General features: G+C 42.8%; 1 protein-coding gene across 1 annotated transcript; it reads right to left on the bottom strand.

The window, feature by feature from the left end:
• Positions 1–29: 29 nt before the first annotated feature.
• Positions 30–23,383, bottom strand: si:dkeyp-19e1.3 (USP6 N-terminal-like protein). Its single transcript, XM_050073936.1, has 14 exons — positions 23,115–23,383; positions 11,160–11,233; positions 10,324–10,409; positions 10,063–10,102; positions 9,870–9,950; positions 9,402–9,509; positions 9,180–9,289; positions 7,642–7,690; positions 5,963–6,083; positions 4,583–4,677; positions 4,242–4,307; positions 3,942–4,041; positions 3,358–3,510; positions 30–3,250 (listed from the first exon to the last, which is right to left on the bottom strand). Exons 2-14 carry the CDS (start codon positions 11,223–11,225, stop codon positions 1,863–1,865), a joined length of 2,463 nt encoding a protein of 820 aa, XP_049929893.1. The 5' UTR covers positions 11,226–11,233; positions 23,115–23,383; the 3' UTR covers positions 30–1,862.
• Between the last annotated feature and the right edge of the window lie 213 nt (positions 23,384–23,596).

The raw sequence follows: 23,596 nt of genomic DNA, 5'->3' as shown, positions 1-23,596 counted from the left end.
TCTGTGGGAAAGAGAAGACAACAGGCAGCTAAGGTTTATCTCTTTATAAAACTCAAATAAGTAGTTGCATAAATGTACATAAGCTTTGGTCTGAGCCACAGCATCACTGATGTCAACCAGATTCATATAAAAGGAGCAGTGATGTACAATTGGTGGTCGGGTCACGTGACTAAAGAATACTCCCGCGAGCCAAACATACTTGTGTGCAGGCCCCGATCCAAGTTGTTGGGGACGCATCGCAGCAGCGAGACCAAAGTTCATGAACACAACATCTGTTAACATCGCTTCCTAAGAGGAACATTATTTTTTAGCAGTAACCTGGAACTCCGTTACAAATCTGAATACTTAAAGAGAATTGCAAAACCTCTCGGTAATAACAAAGGTCAGTGCAAAAAACAAACTGATGCTTAGACGTAGTATATAAACATAATATGTAACTGCATGAACAATATAAACATGTTTGACTATTAGGTCCTTGTACAGTATGTTATGGCTCAACTTCCATTTCTCTTGCTCAGAGCAATTAATATACATTGACAACAGTCTTTACAATGGCTCTAAAATATAGATTCAGCTTTGCTTCATTTTCTTTTCTCCCTGGTCCGTGGCAGTAGAGAACAGTGTCTTAAGGAATCTGTCCTTGTATTCATGTGTGCACATTCATAAATAAGCATGATAGGTAGCATTTATGTCATGGTTACTGGATATGTGTGCTTAATGCAAGGACTTCATTTTTTAGCTTGAAGCCAGCTACTGTCAATGACACATTGTGGCCACTAGATGGAGCTACTCTTCATAAATATTGTGACGAGGATTTTTACTGTATCTGTCAGTGCTGACAATAAGTTGCATTCAATAAAACCTTCCCATTTAGCCTTGATACATGCATGTATATATACATGAAACAGTACGTTATCGCTGTGAACCCATGTGTCAGACAAACAGATATAGCCCTATAACTATTTCTATGAAACTGATCATCATTACGAGTCAGTTTAAAACATAAAAAAGCAGCAAAGTACCCACAGAGTACCCACGACTGCCTGCCTGGGAAAAACCTGACCGGGCTTCATGTAAATAAAACAAGCTTCCGTATTTACATCAGTGACATATTGCACCATGTCTTCCCTGTTGCTGGTGTTACAACTTTTTTTAAAAAAAGTGTGCATGCAAACTGCTTTGGCGCAACCTGGTTTAGTGGTCCTTTGTTATCAAGTATTGACCAGTAAAGAAATTGTTAGATACTCGTTACAGTTTGACATACTGTTAAGATGTGTGAGCCTGCTCACAGTTGACCATAAATACAGTATAAATGTATAGGCTTTGGGTGCTTTAGCAAAGATGACATCACTCTGCAGCCTCGAAAGCCCTTTGTGTTAAGAGTTGCTCGTCTCAGTGCACTGCGATCGGGTTAAGACACTTTTGTTGGAACAAAATGGAACTGACTGGCGATGAAGCAACAGCGGAACACTCAGCTGGTATCAGATCACCTTATTTCTGTGTAAATTTCTCCTTTACCACCCACTGAACTGAAGACCGAATCGGGTCTCGCACACGAACAAGAGCAGGCGGGTTAACACTCACGTTTTGTGCAGCAAACAGTAACACAGACAGCAGTTTTAAATACAAGTTTGACACTTAAAAAAAGTTAACTGCCCTTACAAAAAAGGTGCAAATATCACATAAATCTGTACACATCAATGAAAAAAGTCCTTTCACACACATTCACACACAAACCTTTGACACACTGAATAGCTACTGGCCTTTCACCTCTTAAATGGCTTTGAACATTGATCAAGCATTGACAGAGAGTCCGAATCGTCTTGGCATAATCAGTGACGCTTCGATGACAGTGTGAAACTTCAAAAGGTCACTGATTTGGGCAGTTGCTGTTCACCTGGAGGCATCCTGCAAAAGTCTGGGCTGGATCGGACCATGGGAACCCCTACTGCTGACTGTCCTGAGGGCTTTGAGTTGCCTGGGGGAGACCCGGTGTACAACAGTGGTGCTGGAAAAGCAGAATGGTCCCTGGGGCCCCGAGAGAACGGCTTAGAGTAACCGGGCGAGGTGGCTCTGTGTGTGTCTAAACGGCTGGCAGCGCTACACTGGTAGGGACCGAGTCTGTCAGCAAAACTAGCTGGAGGAGGGGGGATGATGGAGTCCTCCACCCAGCTGTCTTCCCCTTGGTATTCTGGCTCCTGAGGCAAACTGGGGAGAGCGCACAGCGAGGGGGGAGTAAGAGCAGGCGAAGGAGGGACGTACAGAGGAGGTGGCGGCAGAGGGAAGAGAGCAGGGTCATAGTCTCTGTTGATGGTATGTGGGGGAATTTCCTCGGGCGTGGAGCCCAGCAGCCTCTCCAGGTAGCGGTCGTCTTCATCGGCCTCGGAAAGGTTGTCATACTGGGAGGTGTTGGATGGTCGTCGGTCACCCGCGGGCACGGGGACGTAGAGAGAGACTGGGAACTTGGTCGGCTTTGGAGGAAGTCTGGGAGAGGAGGAGGAGGTGTTGGTGAAGGCACGGGCAGAGGAAGGCTTTAAGGGAAGAGGTTTTTTCTGTGTGAGGTCAAGTGACGTGGGTGGTTTTGGACATGGTTTTGGAGATAGCTTCATTTGTGAGACCAGTGGTGAGGCTGAGCGGGGGGAAGGAGAGCGCCGCTGGATGTCCCGGCCAACCCCCAGGCGGGGTGAATTACTGTCCTGAGGCCCTTGGTCATTCTGCTCAGTGTCAAAGAAAGGTGGAGGTGGCAGGTCGGGAAGGTCCATGAGCTCCTCCTCAGTCTGCATGGCAAGAGCATCCAAAGCAGGGGGCTCATAGGGCGGAGGCCAATCCACAGGCTCGTTCTCAGTATCTGGGTCTTCAGGCTGGCTCTCCTGTTTTCCCACATTGTCGGTCTGGGTAACCTCTGGAGGCAATTCCCTCACATCTCCATCCAACCTGACCTCAGCACGTGATTTGTCTGCTTTTGGAGGTAACGGAGGTGCTCTACACGGCCTTAAAGGAGAAGGTGTTCTTTCTGTGCAGATTACAACTGGGTCAGGTGAAGGCAGAGGGGGTGTTCTCGAGTCCTGAAGGTCTGCAGGAGAAGGGGTCTGCTGTAGGGTGATTCCCACTGTCTGCTGGGCCTCTGTATTGGGTTGACTGTTGGGCTGCAGATTTATTTTGACCTCCAGAGGAAAGTCAGGCTGCAGAGGCAGAATGAGAACTGGTCTCTCTTGACCCAGAGGTTTCTTTGGCAGCTCCTCTGACTTGGCTAAAAAAGGAAATGGAACATAGGGAATACATCAAGACAGGAAAAAAAAACTTTCAGAGCTCAATGTAGCTTAATACTGAAAAATAACTAAAAGAACACAACTGCACCTGGGGGAGGTTGGTCCAGCTTTTTACCACGAAGCTCAGACATCGCAGCCTGTAACTGTTCAATCACCACATCATCAGGCAGGAAAAAAGAAACAGCCGTCTGCTCCTGGAGAAACTCCCTCAGGTCCTCTAACGGGAGCTTCTGCAAGCGCTCTGATTGGACACACACAATAGGGACAAAAAAGTTACCTCACAGAATGGGTGACAGTAATCTATGAGGCTTACACGTCATGTAACCTCTGTGATATGAACCATGAAGCGCTCGGCCTAACTTTAGACACTAAGTAAAGAAGTGGCCTGTCAAAAGAGATGTTTTACAAGAACTCCGCGCTGAGGCGATGCTGGTGCAGGCGTCCAATGAAAAGTCAGCTTTCGATTCTTTTCCACAGCAACCACCCACTGGCATTATGTAAGCCATCCGGTTAGGAGGCAGCCAAGCGAGAGGCAGCCAAGCGAGAGGCAGCGTGCGACGTAACACTCACTGGTATAGCAACAGCAGCCGTGGCTGTATCTGGGCATGAAACTGGGTGGACTCGTTCAGCACCGCACAACATGGGAGATAATATAATCATCCTCATACTCACTCTTGTGTAACTTGAGGGTTGTATAAGCCATAGCAGTTAGCGTCTTCTCTCCCTCCAGTATGTAGATGTCCCATAGACGCAGGGTGAGGGTAAAAGGGGTCTGTTATGTAAGACACATAGCAGCAGATTAAATAATAATAAAACAACCCCAGATGTGGGTCCATGTTTAAAAGTAAAAGCAACAGAACGCACAATGATATACTGATTAATGTGTTCAAATGTAGGATACGTCTCAGACTGGATATAAACAGGGAGGAGCACTCATGCAGTTTGTGATCTTTGGGAAATCCAAACACTCACTCTGTCAATGAAGCACTGCAGAAACCATTTGGTGGTGTAAATCCCTGTTGTCATCTGCTCCTTGTCCTGTGGAAGCATTAAGAAGAATTAATGAGGAATAGTCTCTATGGGAAGTCACTCCTCATAATCGTTTTTTTTCGGTTATAAATCTCACTTTCCAAACGACTCCTGGATTGGCAGTAACATTCCTAACATTTGTCCTTTTGCAACATTAATTAATTAAACACTGAGAAACAGCTCGAATAAATCGACTGTAGTGCGTGACCTTCTGAGCAATGAATTTGCCCCGTGTCTCTTGCATGAACAGAAAGCATCGGTCATACTGATGTACTTTAACCTACCAGGTGTTTCTTCAGCCTTGGCAGCATTTTGGAGAGGATCAGCTCATGGTGGGCCTGGAAACGCTGCAGCTTGGGAAATCCCGGGATGAAAAACCCTAGCACAGTGAGAGAAAATAAATCAGCAGGCCATAAATGGTGTGTGGTAACAGTAGAGACATAACATTTACAAAGGAAAAAGTATTTCCTGTCTTAAAGGAAAAACTTCACCCACAATGTGACCATTTGTATAACAATTACTCACCCTGTGTTACGCTGAATTCATGATGAAAACTTTTTTTTCTCTCGCATGCCTCCACTTTGAATGAAGAATCCAAAAACTGAGAAAATTATTGATGAACTGAACTAAAGGGGGACCATGTTTAACAAAAGCAAAATTATTTATAACACTTCCACGTAAGAGTAGTGCGCATGGGCAAATATGTATATTCAGATTTTGTAAGAGCATTCCATTGCGTTGCCCAGGCCCACTGCTTGTCCATACAGGAGACTCCTTATGCAAATAAATAGTAAGGTTTAGCAAAAATGCATGTGTTTGGGAAGTCCTGAGCATGCAACTGGATAAATGAGACTTGGATTATACTGCATGAGTTGTGAGTTTGTACGTAGATGTTTTGGTATAAATTTTGCTGTTGTTAATTGTGGACCCCTATGACCTCTATTCATCAAGATTTTCCTCAGTTTTTGGATTCTTCGTTTACTGTTGAGGCATGCGATAAAAACAAAGTTTTCTTGACAAATTCAATGGAACATAGGGTGAGTAACTGATATACAAATGGTCACTTTGTGGGTGTAATACTCCTTTAAAGGACTTCATCAAGGGCACTAAGAAAACATGACAAAACTCTGTAATGTCCTTGAATCATTTGGAAAATGTGGTGAATTTGCTTCCACTAACATTAAGGTTGTATATAAGTAATAAATAAATCTATACACCATTTATATGGGGCTAATGTTACAGCAATAATATATGAAATTGTGGTGGAGACCTGTTAAACATGAAATTGACAGACATACATTAAACAGAATTGAGCATTTTTGTTTTCCAGCTCTTGAAGCTTAACGCTAAGATGGGTCACTCATCAACAAAGGTCATTTCTTACTTCTGATTTCCAGTTTTTGAGTACATAATTTTCAGATTTTTACAAATGTCTCACATAAATCTTATGTACATGAAGAGATTTGGATACACATTCACAAATATGAGTATGCACTCACAGATTCCAGCACACATCTGACAAATCTGAGTGTACACGCACAGACTCAAGTGCAATTTTACAATACGCATTTTCATCCTTTTCCTAGGGACATATGACAATATTTGACGTCTCAACATTAATCAGCAGTTTTTTCTTTCTGTTTTCATTTCTTCTTCATTCTCACCGTGCATGGCATGCTTGCTGTTGTTGAGGAGCTGGGACAGAGCCCAGAAGGCATCTTCCTCATTCAGGTACATGAGCAAGATGGCAGCGATCTGACTCATCCCCTGGCAGTAGCTCACCTCCTGGGGGAACCACAGGAGCACAGACAGGTTCAATTAAACAGAATGGGCAAATGAGAGGAATTATTTATAATTTAATAGAGTGTGCACACACACACAGGCCGAGACACGAGAGCACCTGAATGTCTGATGTGGTCTGAAGCCAGACTGAGGATGTGTGTGGTTATACTGCACACAAGGACCTACTGTACGTGCAGCTAAGATATTATAAACACTTTTACCAAAGGTTGTTCAAATATTTACTCGAGCCCAACGTACATTCTCAGTAATGTCATGTCTTCAGCTTGAATTACTGCCAATCTGACTCCTTAATGATTCAATGATTTACGTTAAACCCATCGCCCTTGGCAAGCGCAGATACACAAAACCAGACACACACTTGGTATTTGTCCATATTAAGGCCGATTTATTGTTCAGCCAAATATGGACACTCCAACGTATCCTTTCAAGGAAATACAGTAAATATAATCAGGGTTACCACAGAGGTTAAACTACACATTCTCCACATTCTTCCCTATCATCACATAGGCGAAAGGACACACACACAAACCCCCTCTTTCTCTCCCGCTCTCTCTCCTACTGACCCAATTTCTTCTGAGCAGCGTGTGAGAAGAGGGGAAAAGGAAAACGGGAACAGCACATGCCCATTTCCTCTGGCTCAAACACCTCTACTACAGAGGAACAAACTACAGAGCCCAATCTGAAAAACAGACTTGGACGGGGTTCGTGTGTGGGAGATGTAATGTACTGTACATGAAGCTATCTTTGGATGGCAATATTTCTGTCCCTACCAGACGGCAGCAATCTGTGCTTATACAGGAATTAATATATACAGATTAATCCACATATTTTGAGATACAGGCTACATATACACATTTACTGTATTTTCGTAAATATGTGCTTAGTTGTAAAAGCCAGATTTCACCCCACTGAGACAAACTCTGACATGTGGTGGAGAAAGTACAGACGGCACTTTAAAGTAGATGCGTGGAATCATCATTATGTCTAACCTCAGCATCCACAACTGCAATTCAAACACATTATTACAAAGCAAAAACTGTTTAGACTGCAAATGAATGTCGTTAATTAAAACAAAAGCGATGAAACTTTCTGGTGGGCTGTCAGCAGAAATTACTACTCGAGGAACAAAATCTTATGTTTGTAATTTTTCTGGCAGTAAATCAACAAAACAAGGCTCATTTGCTCATTTTCTTTGCCCGTTAAACGACTTGCAGTGTCTGAGGGTGAACTTAGTCTAACAACGTGAGTGCTGAGTATGGATGTGGGTTCGCTGGTGGTCGGACTGTTACACTTTGTTGCTGTACATTCAGGCAGCACCGCACTCATAAATAAAAGATCTCACCCAAGGCTCCAAACGAGAATGAGAACAGATGGGTTTAGAGTGCTTGGCCTGTTCTTTGCTGTATGGAAACCAACACACTCTGTGGACTGTTACGCCACTGACGTGCTGCTTTTGCTGCGCAGCCAGTGTACACAGGACTCTTCGATATTATGTAACACACACCCCGGTATGCACACATCTACACGCACACACACTTACCGTGTTGTAGACTGAGTAAGCTGCTAGTACGTGAAACAGCGCCTGCTGCCTAGAGAGGGAACAGAGAAACCACCAGTTAAAATGAGGATGTGGTTCCTTGGCAACAATTGAGCAAGCTGGAACAGTGTTTCGGAGAATAGTGATTTAATCTATTCCATGTTAATTCCCAGAGGGCACATGAGTAATGATTTCTTCACCACCTCTTCCCTAAATTAACTCCATCAATCAGCACAGACAGCTGTAATATTTCTGCTGAGGCTAACAAACCCTGGTTGCATCATATTATCCCAACAGTGTTTGTAAAATTTTTGTGTATGTGCGTGTGTGTATAGTCTCGGTCCTATGCTTAAGCTATTGAGCTGTGCTTTAAGTTATTAATGAAGGGTGTGTCTGAAAGGACCTCTGTGACCTATCAGAGCCAGAGTGACATAAAAAAAATCTAATTTTTCTAAATTTATTTTGTTTAGGGGTTAATAAGGTAGAAGAATTTTCATCACATAATTTCGCCCAAAGCACGCAGCTTCTGTCCAGTTTCTATAACCACGTGGTTACGTGCTGCGAGGCTGATTACATCTGGAGTCTCAACTTTCAGACAGTGAACACAAGGCAGCTATTGTGCGTGTGTGTGTGAATGTGTATTTGAGCAGAGAAGTGGCATTAACTAATATAATGTCAACGAGAGAGGATGTCTCCCCTCCAGGCCTCTATAGTAAATGCGTGTCTTATAGACAGAGACAGGAAAATGAGCTTTAAATAGCTGTCAGTGTCTCGGTGTGAGTGAGACAGCTGTTGACCTGCAGGGAAGGAGTGGGCAGCCAAGCAGGATGGAGCGGTGTTTTGGTCTGTTTGGACTCGGTGGCTTTGAATCGAGGGGGGAAGTACGTTACAAAGAGCGAGAGAAGAGCGCTCGGTCGCACTCTGTCAGCGTTAAACTGACAAATATAAACCAGCAGCTATCAGATGTTCAAACACACACACAGCTCTCCCAAAATCATGTTGTGAAGCTCATTTAAACATATGTTTAATCTGTTTTTTGAATGTATTAACAATATATCGATAGGGACAGTGTTGTTCTGCAGATGTACACTTGATGTCGGTGCACATTTCTGTATGAATGCCATTTCCTGTGGGGCTCTGTGCACTGACAGGAAGGCTAATAAAACACAGAGGAGGAAACCACTGCTTTGGTTTTGTGTGTGTGCATGTGTGTGTGTGTGTGGGGCTGCCTCAAGGTTTGAGCCAGAGGTCACACTCTGCAGAGACTTAGCGAGGGCAAACCTGAGCATGTGAGGTGACAAAGAAAATAAAAACACGCACTTTGGAGACACTTGGATGAAGACATTTGTTATGAAAGCTACTTAAACTGTCACTCACTTTACAGGCTTAAGGTCAGAGGAGTAGTCATATGATCCACAGCAACATTAGCAGTTTGTTCACTCAGAAACTCTCTGGATAGGATGGGGTTTCTGATGTCACTCGATAAACCAAAACACAAGCTGTTTCACGCAGATTTTTGTTGAGTGAAGCTGCAAACTCACATGACTCCGAAGCGGTCCCTGAACATGATATGGTTCCTGAAGGTTCTGTTGACGTCTAAGTCAATCTGTTTGATCTCTGTGGAAAAGTTACGAGCCTGCTGCTTCATTCTCTGAAGGACAAAAAAAGGGACAAAATGTCATTAAAGCTCGGTGAATGTCAGAATTTATCCTTTCACAGAATCTGAATTTTAGAGGAATTGTCATCACTTAATAAATTCAGACCTCGTATTTTCCATCGTTCTCCTTTTTGACTTTCTCTATGTCCAGAAGCAAGGCCCAGGCCTGACCTCTCAACTGCAGAGGGATGCCTTTATACACACGCTTCGCCAACTGAAACACATACGAGCAGATGTGAATGGGGACTCTCAAGACAAAAAGAGACATTGTTCAGCACGACAACCAGAAGAGAGAGGCAGCGGGTCAAGTATACACGCTGCGTTATGGTATTCAGCCTTTTTAGCTCTCTTGAGTGACAAGGACTCATCATAGGCACTTATGTTCTTGCTCTGACTGTCTAGACCAGAGGGGAGGTAGGGATAAGGGAATAAGCTGCGGTTAAAAGGGGAATGGAAAACAGATTATTAACAGAAACGGAAATAATACATCAAATAGCTGAGGAGGGGAAAAAAGGGAAGAGAGGGCTAAATTAGGACAGCATGTCGGTGCGTCCACCACTATGGAGTTGCGCACCTTATCGCTGTTTCTGTACTTGTCCCACTTCTTCACCATCTTCAGCCATTTCTCCACTCGCTCTATCTCGTGGTGCTTTTGCTGGGGAGAGGAAAGAAGGACATCATGAGGTTCAGTGGCTATGTGGGTGTAAACATATCACATGGAAGGTCAAAATCAATCTGGACTTGCTGTGCAGGTTTAAAATTGATACCTTCTCTTCAAGCGCACTGGGTGTTGGCAGCTCTTCCTCGCTGAAGGGGACAAGCAGAAATACAGAGCATGTATTAGAAATAGGGACACTGAGAGGATAATCTGGCACTGATACAAAATATCACCGTAATGTGAGAAAGACACAAGAGAGGAAGAGGGACAGAGGGAATGTAGATACAAATGAAGGCGTTCTCAAAGTTGGAGATTAGAAGATTCAAACCACTGCAAGGAAGCCGTCAGAGCTTTAAGTCGGGTAACTTACTGCAGGAAGCCGAAGCGGTCGGTGACCTTATAGATGCTGTAGTCAGCATCCTCCCATGGGTCAATGTTGACACCCTCCTGCCTGCCCTGAAACATCCACATACCATAACCCCCATTAGAAAACACTGTGTGCAAAACAAACTGTTTAAAAGTGACATACGACGGTGCTTGTGTGTGCTGCAAACAAACTGTGATACAGACAGAACAAGTAGAATAAACTGAACATGCTATGTAACAGTGACAGCAGTGATTTTCTGTCATTTTTTTTTGCCTGCTTCATTTGTTTGTAAATCAGCCAAACTACACTAGAATTTAAAACAACACTAACCTGACAAACATTTTCCATTTTTTTTGTCCTCTCTTTCACACAAGGTTCTCTTGTTGTTCTATTCCTAATGGGTCTGAAAAGTGTTTTAACCCTAATGTGTGAACTGCATGCAACATCCACAGTCTCTGAGTCATTAATTGATCATTCCCAGTAATCCCATTTTCTCTGCCTGTTGTTAACAAATCTATTCTCAGTCCACAGATTGCAGCCACCACTCAGGGCCTCACTCAGACTACTCACTCCTCCATTTTGTTGTGTTAGATACACCTTTACTGCCCTTCTTTAAAGGAAATGTTATGTTCCGAAGAATCCAGATTTTACTTTTTACGTTGGGTCAACTTTACATAGAATTTCATGATCTCTGACAGAGATACGGCAAGGAAATGCCCCGCTGTGCAGTTTCCTCCAACTGAGCTATGAGAATTTTTAAGATACAAAACCTCAAGTGTGTTGTTTGTCAGAAGTGTCGTAAGCATCATATTGAGTATTGACTTAGGTGGCATGCTTACCTTGTCATATTTAGAGATGATTTCAGCGCGTTCCTCTGCTATCAATGTGTCTATGTCCTTCTTCATGTCAAAATCTGGAAGGAAGAAGACAAAATGTCATTTATAATCAACATAATTAGCATAAACCATATCAATGTGACCGAACATTTACATTTATAAGATGTGGTTAGCTTATTGTTTTACTGCTGGTTGTTGGTGTAGAGAGGGCATGGAGAGATGATAAGCATACTCTAACCCTTCCTAGATGGGTGGATACATTTTGCTTTAATGTTAAAATTGACGTTAAATTGACTGCTAACAGTAGCTTAACTTTTTTTTTCTTTTGCTTGCCTAAGCATGGAGGATAGATTCTGACTGGACATGCTCTGTCTGAACTTAGTGAGTAAAATTTATTTATATAGCGCTTTTCACAGACACAGGTCACAAAGTGCTTCACAAGGGCATTATACAGCAAAAAACGAAAACATAGAACACAATGTGACTACATGAGCTACATGCCAAAAGGGCAATACACAAAATATGAATAAAATAAAGATCTGATGCATTCAAGTTACCCAAACGCCTGTCTAAACAGGTACGTCTTTAGCTGAATTTCTAAAGAAACCACTAAGTCAGCAGACTGTAAGTGAGCAGGCACAGCATTTCAAAAATGTAGGTGCTATGACCACAAAAACTCAATGAGTTTAATCAGTTTATTAACATGAGAAAAACCCATGACCTGTTCAAGCTGAAATTAGAGTGCAGGTCAGCTACAGAACAGTGCAGAATGTTTCAGTGTTCTCATCAGGAACACTCAGCGCTGTGAGTAGTTTCCTAACAGGGGCTCGTACCTATAGATGTGCATACCTCTTAATAGTGGCGGTTACACAGAACAGGCATCATGTAAGATGATGTCATCTTGAAAAAGACCACACAGCATGCTAAATATCCTTTCCATATGTCTCACCAGCATATATACTAACTCTCTTACTTACTTATCCACCACTAAAACCCAAAATAACAGTTACACATCTGACAAATTGTACAAACTGTTGTTCTTAATAAGTAGACATAGGGCAGGCTGGAATCCACAAAGTCATCAGTAACTTCCCTTTAGTGGGCCCACAGCTTCAGATGACAAAACTGTCAGGCTATTTAGACTACAGCACGAGTTCACTGACTCTCAGTGTGAAGTTATGAATAGTGGTATACTGAACATTAGTCGGCTATTTTTAGGAATAGTAGTCACATCCAAAAGTGTCATTTTGCCATTGTATTACTGAATCTACTTCATATCCAAGTTGTTTCAATGAGTATACAGAAAATACACTTGAAAACAAGACAGTTTTTGTTCTCATGTTAGACCTGATTTTGTTGTGGACATGTTACACGTGACTGTCACAGACTGTTTAGGGCTTGTTCCTCGCCTTGTTCTAAATTTGTCTAAATTTCAGGTTGTAAATCCCAATAATTTATTCTGATAAGGCCAGCTCAGGTCAGACTGTGAGTGGATCAGAACGGTTTAGACTGAACCTCTAAACCTCTCACACCATCAAATAATCTTTGCAGTGAAACGGTTCCAAGGAAGCTTTCCAAACTTTTTCCCTTCCTTGATTTTGGAACGCACAAATACTGTGTAAAACAACCCAAAAATCCTCTGGTGTGCCGCCACAGGTTTATTACTTTGTGCTCGAGAATCAGGTTGAAGCTCTGATCACTGGAAAAAGCACGTGTGTCATTTCATTTGAGGGTTAATCGCAAGCAGACAGTCACAGAAGGCCAGCGGGTCATGAAAGCCATATATGAAGTGTGACACAGAGTGACAGTCATGGGACTTTATGTTGCTATAATATGTATGTGTGTGTGTGCAAGAAAGCGACAGACTGGCCTGAGCCCGTGAGGATAGAAACAGAAATTTGACAACTGAGGTCGAAGCTGTTGGTGAAACCAGAGCTCAGATGCTCCTGGAGCTGCACCACCTCCCCTTTTCTCACAGTATAACCCCCCCTGACCCCAGTCTGCCCCTCTAAGCCTGCCTCTAGCCTTCCCAGGGCTGATGAGCTCTGGCAGCAGGCCTGGCTGTTGAGCAGTTGTCAGGACTCAATAATCGCCCAGGAGAGAACAGCCTCATCTTGAGTTTGCAAGACCAGCATCTCAAAGTGACGTGTGGATATGAAGAATATGCCAGTTATGCCTAGCAGGCAAAGTGGATGACAGAAGATAAAAGAAACAGACACAAAACCGAGGCCAGTCGCACCATTTTACTCCACTGTAAGCATTAAAGCATCAGGGTTAAGGACCACCTGCTACTATCTGCTGTTTATTTTAGGCAACAAGGTGGACTACACAACCTTTCTCGTGCTGCAACCTTAAATGCTGTCATGGGACAGATGCCCAAGCCAAGTAAATGTAACACATGTCATGACTGAGGAGTACTTTCACTGACGTTTGACATGTGTAGCCAGCTGATGCCTGAGGCGGTATGTATGTCTGGCATGCCTTGCAGCAACAGGTGTGAGGGCACCTGCCACCTCACACAAACACCCTTTAGCGTTTCCCTACAGACCCTCGTGCTTCGTTGTGCTGCCCACAACACATTTTGTCTGAAATGATGCGGCATTCCCCTGCATAATTTACAACTTAATTCCAGAGCGGTGGGCACACTGACAGAGGAGTTACAGGGGTCAGGTTGTTGGGCAAAAAAAATTCCAGATGCAGTTTGTATACAAAGAGAGAGAGAGAGAAAAGAAGAGGTAAGGAGAATGCACAGGACAGCAGGTGAGTGAGAAAAAGAAACTAGAGCTTTGCTTTATGCTTTTCATTACCTACCAAGTCCCTCAACTTGATCCAGCCTCAGCATCTAGTCTTCTCCATCACAACAACAGCTGAGTCTCTTGTCTGACAGGTGGGCAGTGAAACCAGACTACTGAACAAATGGCCTCCGCTGTTCTACGCTTTCCTTTTTAAAATTTTTCTTTTCTTGTCCATCTCAGGTCAAACTATTTCAGGTTTTTAGGCGTGAGCATGCTTTTCTGAACAGCTGAGAAAGTAGTCTGCGAGGTGGTGTCATTAACATGGCTCTAACCTTGTCTGTATCATATGATCAGGAAAAAAGTCTGTCCAGTATTTTTCATTCACAATTCTGCTGTGACAAAGCTTGACAATGAAATTGAGTAAAGACAAAAGCTGAGATTGTCAACCTTCTGTATCTTGTTACCCTCTCAAGGGATGAAGATACCAAAATTAAGTCTGACCCACAAAAACATTTAACACTGAAGGCCTGTTTGTGTCCCCTGCTTATTCAAATATAACTTATAAATGCTAAATAGAGGGACTCAAAGTAAAGTGTTACCCTAAAAATATTTGAGTTAGCAAATGAAAACCAGGCCAAACCAATTATCACGGCTGTGTTTACACTACCAGCATTTATTATCATAAAATAACCTCTTATTTTCTTTTCCTGGCTACAATTCTTATTTCACAGATTAATCATTTTACCAAGACATGGCAGCACATGACTAGCAAGAGCTTTGAGACAGATTCTACGGAACACATGACTAACTTCAAGGCTCTGGAGGGGCCTTAATGTTAGTCATGTTTGTCTGAAGGAATAAAACAGAAATGTTTTTCATTCAAGCTGCACATGTGAAATTGCGAGTCGTTTTTAATTAGGCTACTAGCTAGGTAGATGGTTGTAAAAGGTCTGTTATGCTTCATCTTTAGGTTCAAGCTGCTTACTTCCTGTGCTGGGACTCCAGACTGCTGATAGTATTGTGTTTGGGTCAGGAAGAAAAGGAAACCAGCGGCTGCCACTCCTTCAACAACAGGTTCAATGAGAACTGCAACAAGAGTATGACAACAAAATGCGTCTTCCTCCAACCAAGGAAAACCCTTTTACGGACAAAGCTTCAAATTATCCAGACTTGGTGTTCGTAGTCAGCAAGAAAGACATGAGTAATGCCACAAAGTGGTCAGCTCACATTAACAATGGTGGTGTTTTGCTTGTGAGTCACCAACGCAGCTGAGGCCCTCCTCAATGGGCCATCAAAGACATTACCTCTTGTGGTTGGGTACAGAGAAATTTACTTTGACAGCTCTTTTCAAGTGGTGGCTAGAAAGGTGGCTAGTTGTGGTGGGGATAGGGGTGTCAAACAGATGGAAGCTAGTGGAAAAAACTGAGTAAGCAGCAGAGAAGGTCACAGAGTGGGAAGAGAGATCACGCAAAGACAGTTACACATCATACCTGGGGGAGTGTAGTTGGTGGGGGTACATGTCTTTAGGCGTGAGAACAAGTATAGAGAGAAAGTGATTTATTAAGATGCAAATTATTAACAGCAGTAAAGAAGTTTACACGACATATTCAACATTAAAAAAATCCTTTAACAAGTCTCTAAAATGAAGGTGGAGTGAGGCGGAGGTGGTGAGAGCAGTAGGTGTGCCAGTTTAGTCAGTGAAATGGCACTGAAGTGAAAAACCCCTTTCCTGTATGGCTTAATTTTGATAACCTGCTTGCTTACAGGATACAAGATGTTGAGCCTGGGGCCTGGGTGACATCATTTCCTGTTATGACATAGAGCTCTAAATCTAGCTTGCGTATATAAGTTGTCAGTGCACTGCTGTAACCACAAAACAGTTTGCACAGCACTCTGAATCACATCCAGCTAATAGCATGGTGTTTAGCAAAAATGCAGCACTTAACTGATGTATACCATCACCAACATGTCTCTAAATGTATCGCATCTCTGTGCTGTGTTCAGCCAAGGTATGACCCACATGCCCTTAAGTACTCAGACTTTCATGACACAAAATCATTAGGACAAGTATTTCATTACAAAGACGCAAAGGGAGTAAGTCAGTCTTTGTGCATCGGAACCCAACAGGCTATGTATTCCTGTCTAAGAGCCTCGTAAGACAGCTGATGTTGCATTAAATCACTGATGACATTAAATTCAAATGAGATTGTGACACTAAAATTACACATTCTGCTGTATTCATTTACTTTTCATCCCATTTCACTGAGATGATAAAGCACATATCCTCTAACATACATTTCTACATTTTCTTGATCCATAATCATCTCTCTTTTGGCGTATAATCAATCTTAATCTGAATCACTCAGAGTTAAGGCAGAGGATTATACAAAAGCCAAGTCAAGAATGACAGCCTGAGATTAAAAGGAGTCTGGCAGGAGTCAACTAACTGTGGGAGCTTGGAAACTCTGAGTGCAGCAAGCTACACTGGAGTGATAGCAAGGGGCGCGTATTTACTCTGTGTGTATGTTAAGTATGTGTGTTTTAGTGGGCAGACATCTTGAGCTGAAACCCTTCAGTGAAACTACACTGGGGTGTGCAAAGTTTATGCCAACGGCACGAAGAATATAGGGAGGTTTCATCCTACTTACAGATACTGAATTCAAACCCAAAGGGACGGATTTATCTCATTTTAAGATCTGATCAATTTTTTTCATAGAGCATCTTCTTCATGGCTGGCACTCAAACCCTCTCCCCAGAGCGCCGATGGCGTGACGGAGGGGAAGACGACAGATGTTTGGTTCTTTTTACCACTGAATGATTAGTCCATGCTGTGTGGTCAGCCAAAGGACGCTCTAACTCTGAGATCAGACATGCTCAGGCCGTGCACTCACTCAACCTGGTTAACCTCACAGAGCATACTCCCATACCGTGACTCTTCTATCATACATCTGTCATTTTAGTATGTAGTTCAGTATGTATTACAGTCGTGTACAAGCTTGGATTCACTGAAATTACCGCCCACCAAATACCAAAGGCAAGTAAGAAAATACCATTTTATGTTTGATGATTCATAAATGGAGGCGCCTGCTTTTGTATTTAAATTTGAAAGGTCTACAATGGAAAATCAAGAGGTTCCTTGTAATCTAATAGACAACCAACAGAAAACCTCATCACATGCCTCTCATTTGTGTGATTGGGTCCCTTTCTGTGTGTCTCCAGAATACCGAAATCCCATGACATCTATGCTTTTGTGTGTGTTTGCATAATGCTATGGTGCCTAAACAGGACCTTCTTATGATATCAAAACACATTAAATTTACTCTATTTGCCACTGTGGTGGTAGGTAATCACTCAGTAAGTACTCCGGTAATTACTAATACAATTACGGCAACTGACTTCAAAGACCATACTGTAATGCACTCTATGTAATCATCCCAGGCATTACATTAGCTTAATGCTGTAGGCTCGTGGTGATTGTGGAGAACAAGCATATCATTCCAGCTCAGAAAAAGGAAGGAGGCTAACAAGCGACCACATGGCTCTAATTTCCACATGAAGAAGTCTGAAGTCCCAGATGGCCTTGGAGCTCCAGTTTTTAATGGGTGTCAGACACACAGTGTGTGCAAAATATCAGACAGAGAGACAGAGAGAAAGGGAGAGACGATCACACTAAGAGGGGGTTTCTCTGCTTTCAGCAAGGGCAAGGTAGCTGTGGTCTACATGAATAAATATTATAGATTTCTTAATGTTTTGTGCTTATAAATTCCTGTCGTGGTTCACATATTTCTACCACAGACTGCAGTCATGTTCACCCTCAACAGATCTTTTGTTAATTTCCTCTCAGCACAACGCTGATTTGGCACTGGAAAACAGTCATGTTATAAAAAGGGAGCACCTCAGGGACTAAGAATATCACCGAGTCGCCCCACAGGAAATCTAAGCAGGCTGGTATGAGATGTTCAACAGCCGTCTCTTTCTCTAGAGGAGGGTATGGAATCCAGATGGAACTTCAGAGATACAGTAAAGCTGCTCAAACTGGAGAAATGTAGGCCCGAGGCTCTGGTGTAAGACAGAGGGTGATTCATATCAGTGCATACTACACAATTGACTGGTTAAACAGAAAAACATGTTGTACTACTAGGTTTAATCGTGCTTGCCATCTTCAAGCATGTTGCCCATAATGATCAATATATATGCAACAATGATGTGTGGATGTAAAAAAAACTTCAGCCTTCAGACACATTACAAGGATGCATATGTCAAAGTTCCATGCTACCACACATGTGTTTTGCAGGTGTGATGGTGCATGGACAATGGCCAATTGTTTACCCTAAACCCACTGGTTCCTCTCAGGAATTGTACATAGTGGCTACTGACTCACAGCAAAGCATAACAAACAGTGTGCTAACTCAATCTGCTCTTGACTGGGTTGAAGTGACCACTGAAGCCATATGAACTAGAAAATTGTCTAAGGAACAGGGAGAATGATACCAAATTAGGCCAATGTGAGAAAACTGCTGGCCGGCCACAAAGTCTCCTCAACAAGAGATTCCTTGTCTTTCTCGCTGTCTGAGGCTCTCTTTCCTCCTCACTGTCCCTCTGATTCTTTTGTACGCTGTAGCGTTTGTGTTTATGCATAGAAAAATAGCAGCGACACAGAGACTGTGTGACCCAGGGGCAAAACATCCAGAGAACAGGGACTGGGGAAAAAAGCACATGGCTCAGAATAGCTTGTTGTCCCCAAGGGGCTTTTCTGTCCTGTTCCACTCTGTATTACCACTGTCGCTCTGCCTTATCGTATTCCCAAAGCTGAGCACATAGAACACAACTTCAAAAACGACACTCACCATCCAAAACTACCTAACCTTTTCCCCCATCTTAACAAAGGAAAAAACAAGTCTGAGTCTGAGGAAGAGGGAGCTTGCTATCACCTCTCCCTGCATCTGCCCGGCCTGAGAACAGCCTCTCTGGTCCTTGCTGCTGCCTCCACCATTACCTGGGGGGAGGGGGGTGTCTAAATATAACAATGACCACACAAAGTTTTAGATGCTGGAGTCGCAGGCCAGCCAGAGAGGCCTTATTTCCCAGAGTGGCAGCACTTTTTCAAGGGGTGGTATGACGAGGACAGGAATGTCAAGGGAACAGTATTCATAAACACAAAACCACAGGACCCTGCTGAGAAAGCCACATTCTCATAACTGGATGCTCTTCCTAGCAAAGGATAGAGTCATAATAAAAGCAGAGAAGCCAGACGCAAGCTATCACCTCGAGTTCAAATAAGTGGCACTATTATGTTATAAAAGCTTTGTTAAGTCAGATTTGGATACGAAGTCAATAATGCATGGTTAAAATGCACAAGGGAAAATACACAATGCTTGAGGAAGTTATGCAACCTCCCACTGAATGTCATGCTATTTTTAAATTTCATCTTGTGTGTATCCATTTTCACAATTATCCCCTTCTGCAATACAAACCTCCTTCACACCAAGATTCAAATGCACAGGTAACCAATAAGCGCACAACAACATGATATCTGATACTTACTCTGTTTGTATACTGCTGCAAACCCTGCAGCACAGCACTGGTTTTTACAGTGCCAAAATGATTCAACCTGTTACCCAATGAAAAAAGCCAAACTGGGGCCAAAGTCAGCTCATCTTGAGTCAAAAGATAAGCAGAAATTATGCTAGGTTCACTGGTGATTTGCTTATCATAATTTTCATGTTCAACGCAGAAACGGGGGATTATGGTACATGGAAGGGGAACAGCATGGCACTGGAGGGAAGCTCTAATTTCACTGCAAGGATGTTAAGCATTTGGAGCAAAAACAAATCTAAATGGCATCTAAAAAAGACACAAACTAGAAACGATAATAGAGGGGAAATTCCAAGTGAGCCCAATTTAGCCTTTATACAAATGCCAAAAGACAAACAACTATCGGGGCTATTATTCCATGGAGCTATCACTCATCTCCTCAGTTTTCAACCCGGGTGACGATGTGCAATCTCTACAGAAGTGTGACCTCACTTTGGTTAATTTCGAGACAAACTTAGCTCAACCAAATTTCACACCAGGATCTTGGCAGGTCCAATTCACAAAGATATAAAAAACAACAACAGAAAAGCAGCAAATTATCACATTTGAAAAACGTGAACCAGCCACAGTTTGGTATTTTCTTGTTAAATCACTTATCAGCAAAATTATTAGTAATTACTTTGCTGTTGATTGACAAGTTGAACATTCATCTAATCCTTTAAGCACTCATGGCAATGATAAACAGTTATTAAAAAGGCCTCTATATATAGCAGCGTCACATCACATGATATTGAAATGAGATAAGGCTTGATAAGGTCTTGGCTTTTTTTGTCTTTTAGTCATATGCTATTATAGGGATGTGACACCATTTTCTGAACTAATCAGAATACTCCATCTTAGTTAAATAAAAAACAATGATTCTTTTTGCTTGGTCATCATAACAATATTATTGATGATGATTGGTTTCTCTCATGTGTGAGTATCCTTTAGTCACAATCATTAATGTAGCGGTTCAAATATCTATGTATTCGGTCAGGAATACTATGAGCAATCTCATGGGCTTGAATCTGCCGGCCGGCTGAAGCCTTTGCATGTTGTGTCTGCGAAGATTCCTTCCCACACTCCACACACGCATGTTTGTTGAACTGTTAACCCAAAAATAGTATGTAGGTGTGAATGTGAGTGTGACAACCTGATGTGTGATTGTGTATCCCTGACTATCGCCCAGTGTCTCCGGGACCTTGTGACCCTGACCAAAATAAGGAATATGGACGCCCGGAAAGAAAACACTGAAACTCTGAAAAGACATTTCATGAGTCACACAGCAGGGCTAAAGCCTCTTTGGTAAAAGCCTTCAATATCTGGTGCGTTTTGTGACACCCAGCATTGGGCCTTTGACGTCTATTATAAAGCCGCCATTCAGGCAGACAAAAACACCATTGATGCCTCTCCACTGAAATAATATTATCACAATGGAATACAATGAAGGCTGCTGACTGAAGAGAGTTACGAGTCAACCGTAGATGAACATTAAATTTGGTCTCAGAGTGAGACATTGAGATTTAGTGATAAAACTATTGAACTGATGGTTTTCACCAGTAGAGTTGTTCAGCAAACTAAACCTTAACTCATTTGCAATGCTGCTGAAATGTGCAATGCTTTCATCATGAAAAGAAATACATCAATGCTTTTTGATGCCTTATGCAGTGAGATAAGTGGTGATTTACAGCACAAAAATGAAAAAGACTTAATCACCATCTCTGAGAATACTAAAAAAGGCTAATGCTGCTGACTGAGGCCCATTCACAGGCATAAAAACAAAATAAGGGCTCACATGCTCTGCCTCACACGTGGCTCACATCCTGTTGGCATCAGACAGGGCAGTCAGATCATTGTTCAAGAGAACATTTAAGTCCCTGAAAGCTTTCTGCAAATGAAAGTCCGGTTCTCACACATCTCTTGAAGTCAAACTGTACAGCTGAGTTAAGCTGATCAAAGAGCAAACTTGTGCGGCACAGCAGAAAGTTAAGACTTTTCCTCAACCTAGCAATGAGTAAAACATAAATCAAGAAGCATGTTTTTGTAAATACACTGATCACATAAGCACTTTATCTTGTACATAGGACCACCATTTTGTAAATGGGCATCACAGTAAAATTGAGGATTGGTCAACTCATTCGGGACTCTCAGATCGGAAATCAAACAGCAAGAGCACAGAGCAGCAAGAGAGACACAAAGAAATGCTAAGGCATGGGAGGGGGGGGGGGGCTCTCAAATGCATCACACAACAGTACACCAACAGAGCTGTCACCTTTCCGGTGTGGGGCTTCCTCCTCAAACCACAAGTGGAGTGTCACACGATGTGACACGCTAATGGCTTAACATAGACACAATAAAAAAAATAAAATAAAAATGCTCCAACCTCCATGCCACAGACTATACAAATTTTCTGAGATGATAATGTGTGGAGTGATTCATACTGAGGTAATTAGATGTTCCTGAGCATCCATAAGCACCAGACTGCAAACATGCATGTGCAAATACATAAAACATATTCAGTTGTCTCTTTCAACAATGGTGCACACCCATTAATGACCGTGCATATTTAATTGTGGGGAAATGACTATAGAGCAAATGTGCACTTGTCATTAGCAACATGCACATCTGTTACATTACACTGAAAACAAAAACACAATGAGGGGGGCAAATGACAGTACAACAATGACCACCAGACATCTGGTAGAGGATGAGGGCTAAATCCTGCTGGAGATCCTTCACTCAGACTGTCTGTAACCTCCCCCACTCTCCATGTATGAACCAGTGAGACGCCCAGTTAACCTTTCAAAGGGGACCACGCATGGCATGGCATGACATACAGACCAGTAACTGGCCTACTTCTGGATGCTGGGGCATCTGTGGTCTGTGTAGTGGGGCTGTGTACAGAGTAAAATCTGCTCTCTCAAATGACAAGAGCTGTGTCTCCTTTTATAAATAAATACATAGACTGGTCTGCTATCTTGATCAAAAGTATAGTTTCTGATTCTGACTCTTGTCTCGTGCCTGCTATTATTAAAATGCGGAACTTAAGGTTGTCAAGGCTGACTGACATCGCAACCAAACAAATACTGTTTGTTGGAGTGGGTAACCAGAGAACTGAGGACAGGGAGACGGATCCCATCATGGACACATTTCTCGCCATAATGGCCAGTGTTTACAAGCCATTAAACTGCTGGAAAGCCCGTGAGGAGTGATGCAAAAGCAGAAATTCCCTTAGAGAAGCGCTCGGTCACCGCTCTCACCACAAGGGGTTTGTTACGCTAGCCATCTTCTCTTACAGTAAAAGGTATCTGTTCCCATAACAAGAACTGGTATAATCTTCATTTCTATAAATCACGTGCACACAGGAGCACAATCGAACGTTATCCATGGCTGTCCACGCGCGGTTAGCCGTTACAATTGATTAGTAAGTTAACGTTAGGTGTAGCTTCCTTTACTGTTTTATAGTTGATTAAGCAAGTTGTAAAAACACACAAGGACCAGACAGAGATTCGGGCGACAAGTCTTTTGTGGCCACCCACGTCCTGGCTTTCCCAGCGCTAATAACCGTAAAGTGTATGAGGAGTAAACAGTGGAGTAAAGACGCTAACGTTCACAGTAACGTAACTAGCAAAGCGTCGTCGTTGCTTACCTTTTGAAGTGACTTCCCTTCTTCTTCTTCTGCTGCTGCGCTGTACCTACAAGTAGAAACTAAATCCACTATTCTCATTCTCTCCCTCGCTGTCCAGGGGAGCCGTAACCAAAATACTGTCACCGAGCTGAAGGCTTGTACCCGACTGTCGACTAGCTTCGCTGAAGTCGCTGCTGGTCAAACGGACGCACCCCCCAGCACAGCTCCACATGCCGCGAGCTGGCTGCAGCTGTCTGAGCACCAGTGACAGTGCGATGCGCGCACACGGGCAGCGACGGGAGGCAGGAGGAGGCGCGCGCGCGCTCCTCAGAGGGAAAGTTTGAGAAGGGGTTTTCGTGTTTGATATGATGTGCAGCAGCTGAAAAAAGACGGTAAGCCATCATATTTACTCTTTTTTTTACGAAACTTTAATTCAAACGATGAGAGATTTTTTTTTACTAATTTCTTTTTATTTTGCATAGTTTTGGTAGCTGAAAAACTCC

Source organism: Epinephelus moara, chromosome 20 (genome assembly GCF_006386435.1).
Source record: "Epinephelus moara isolate mb chromosome 20, YSFRI_EMoa_1.0, whole genome shotgun sequence".
Taxonomy (NCBI): domain Eukaryota; kingdom Metazoa; phylum Chordata; class Actinopteri; order Perciformes; family Serranidae; genus Epinephelus; species Epinephelus moara.
The sequence above is the reverse complement of the archived record's forward strand: the minus strand, read 5'-3'. Positions and strand labels throughout refer to the sequence as shown.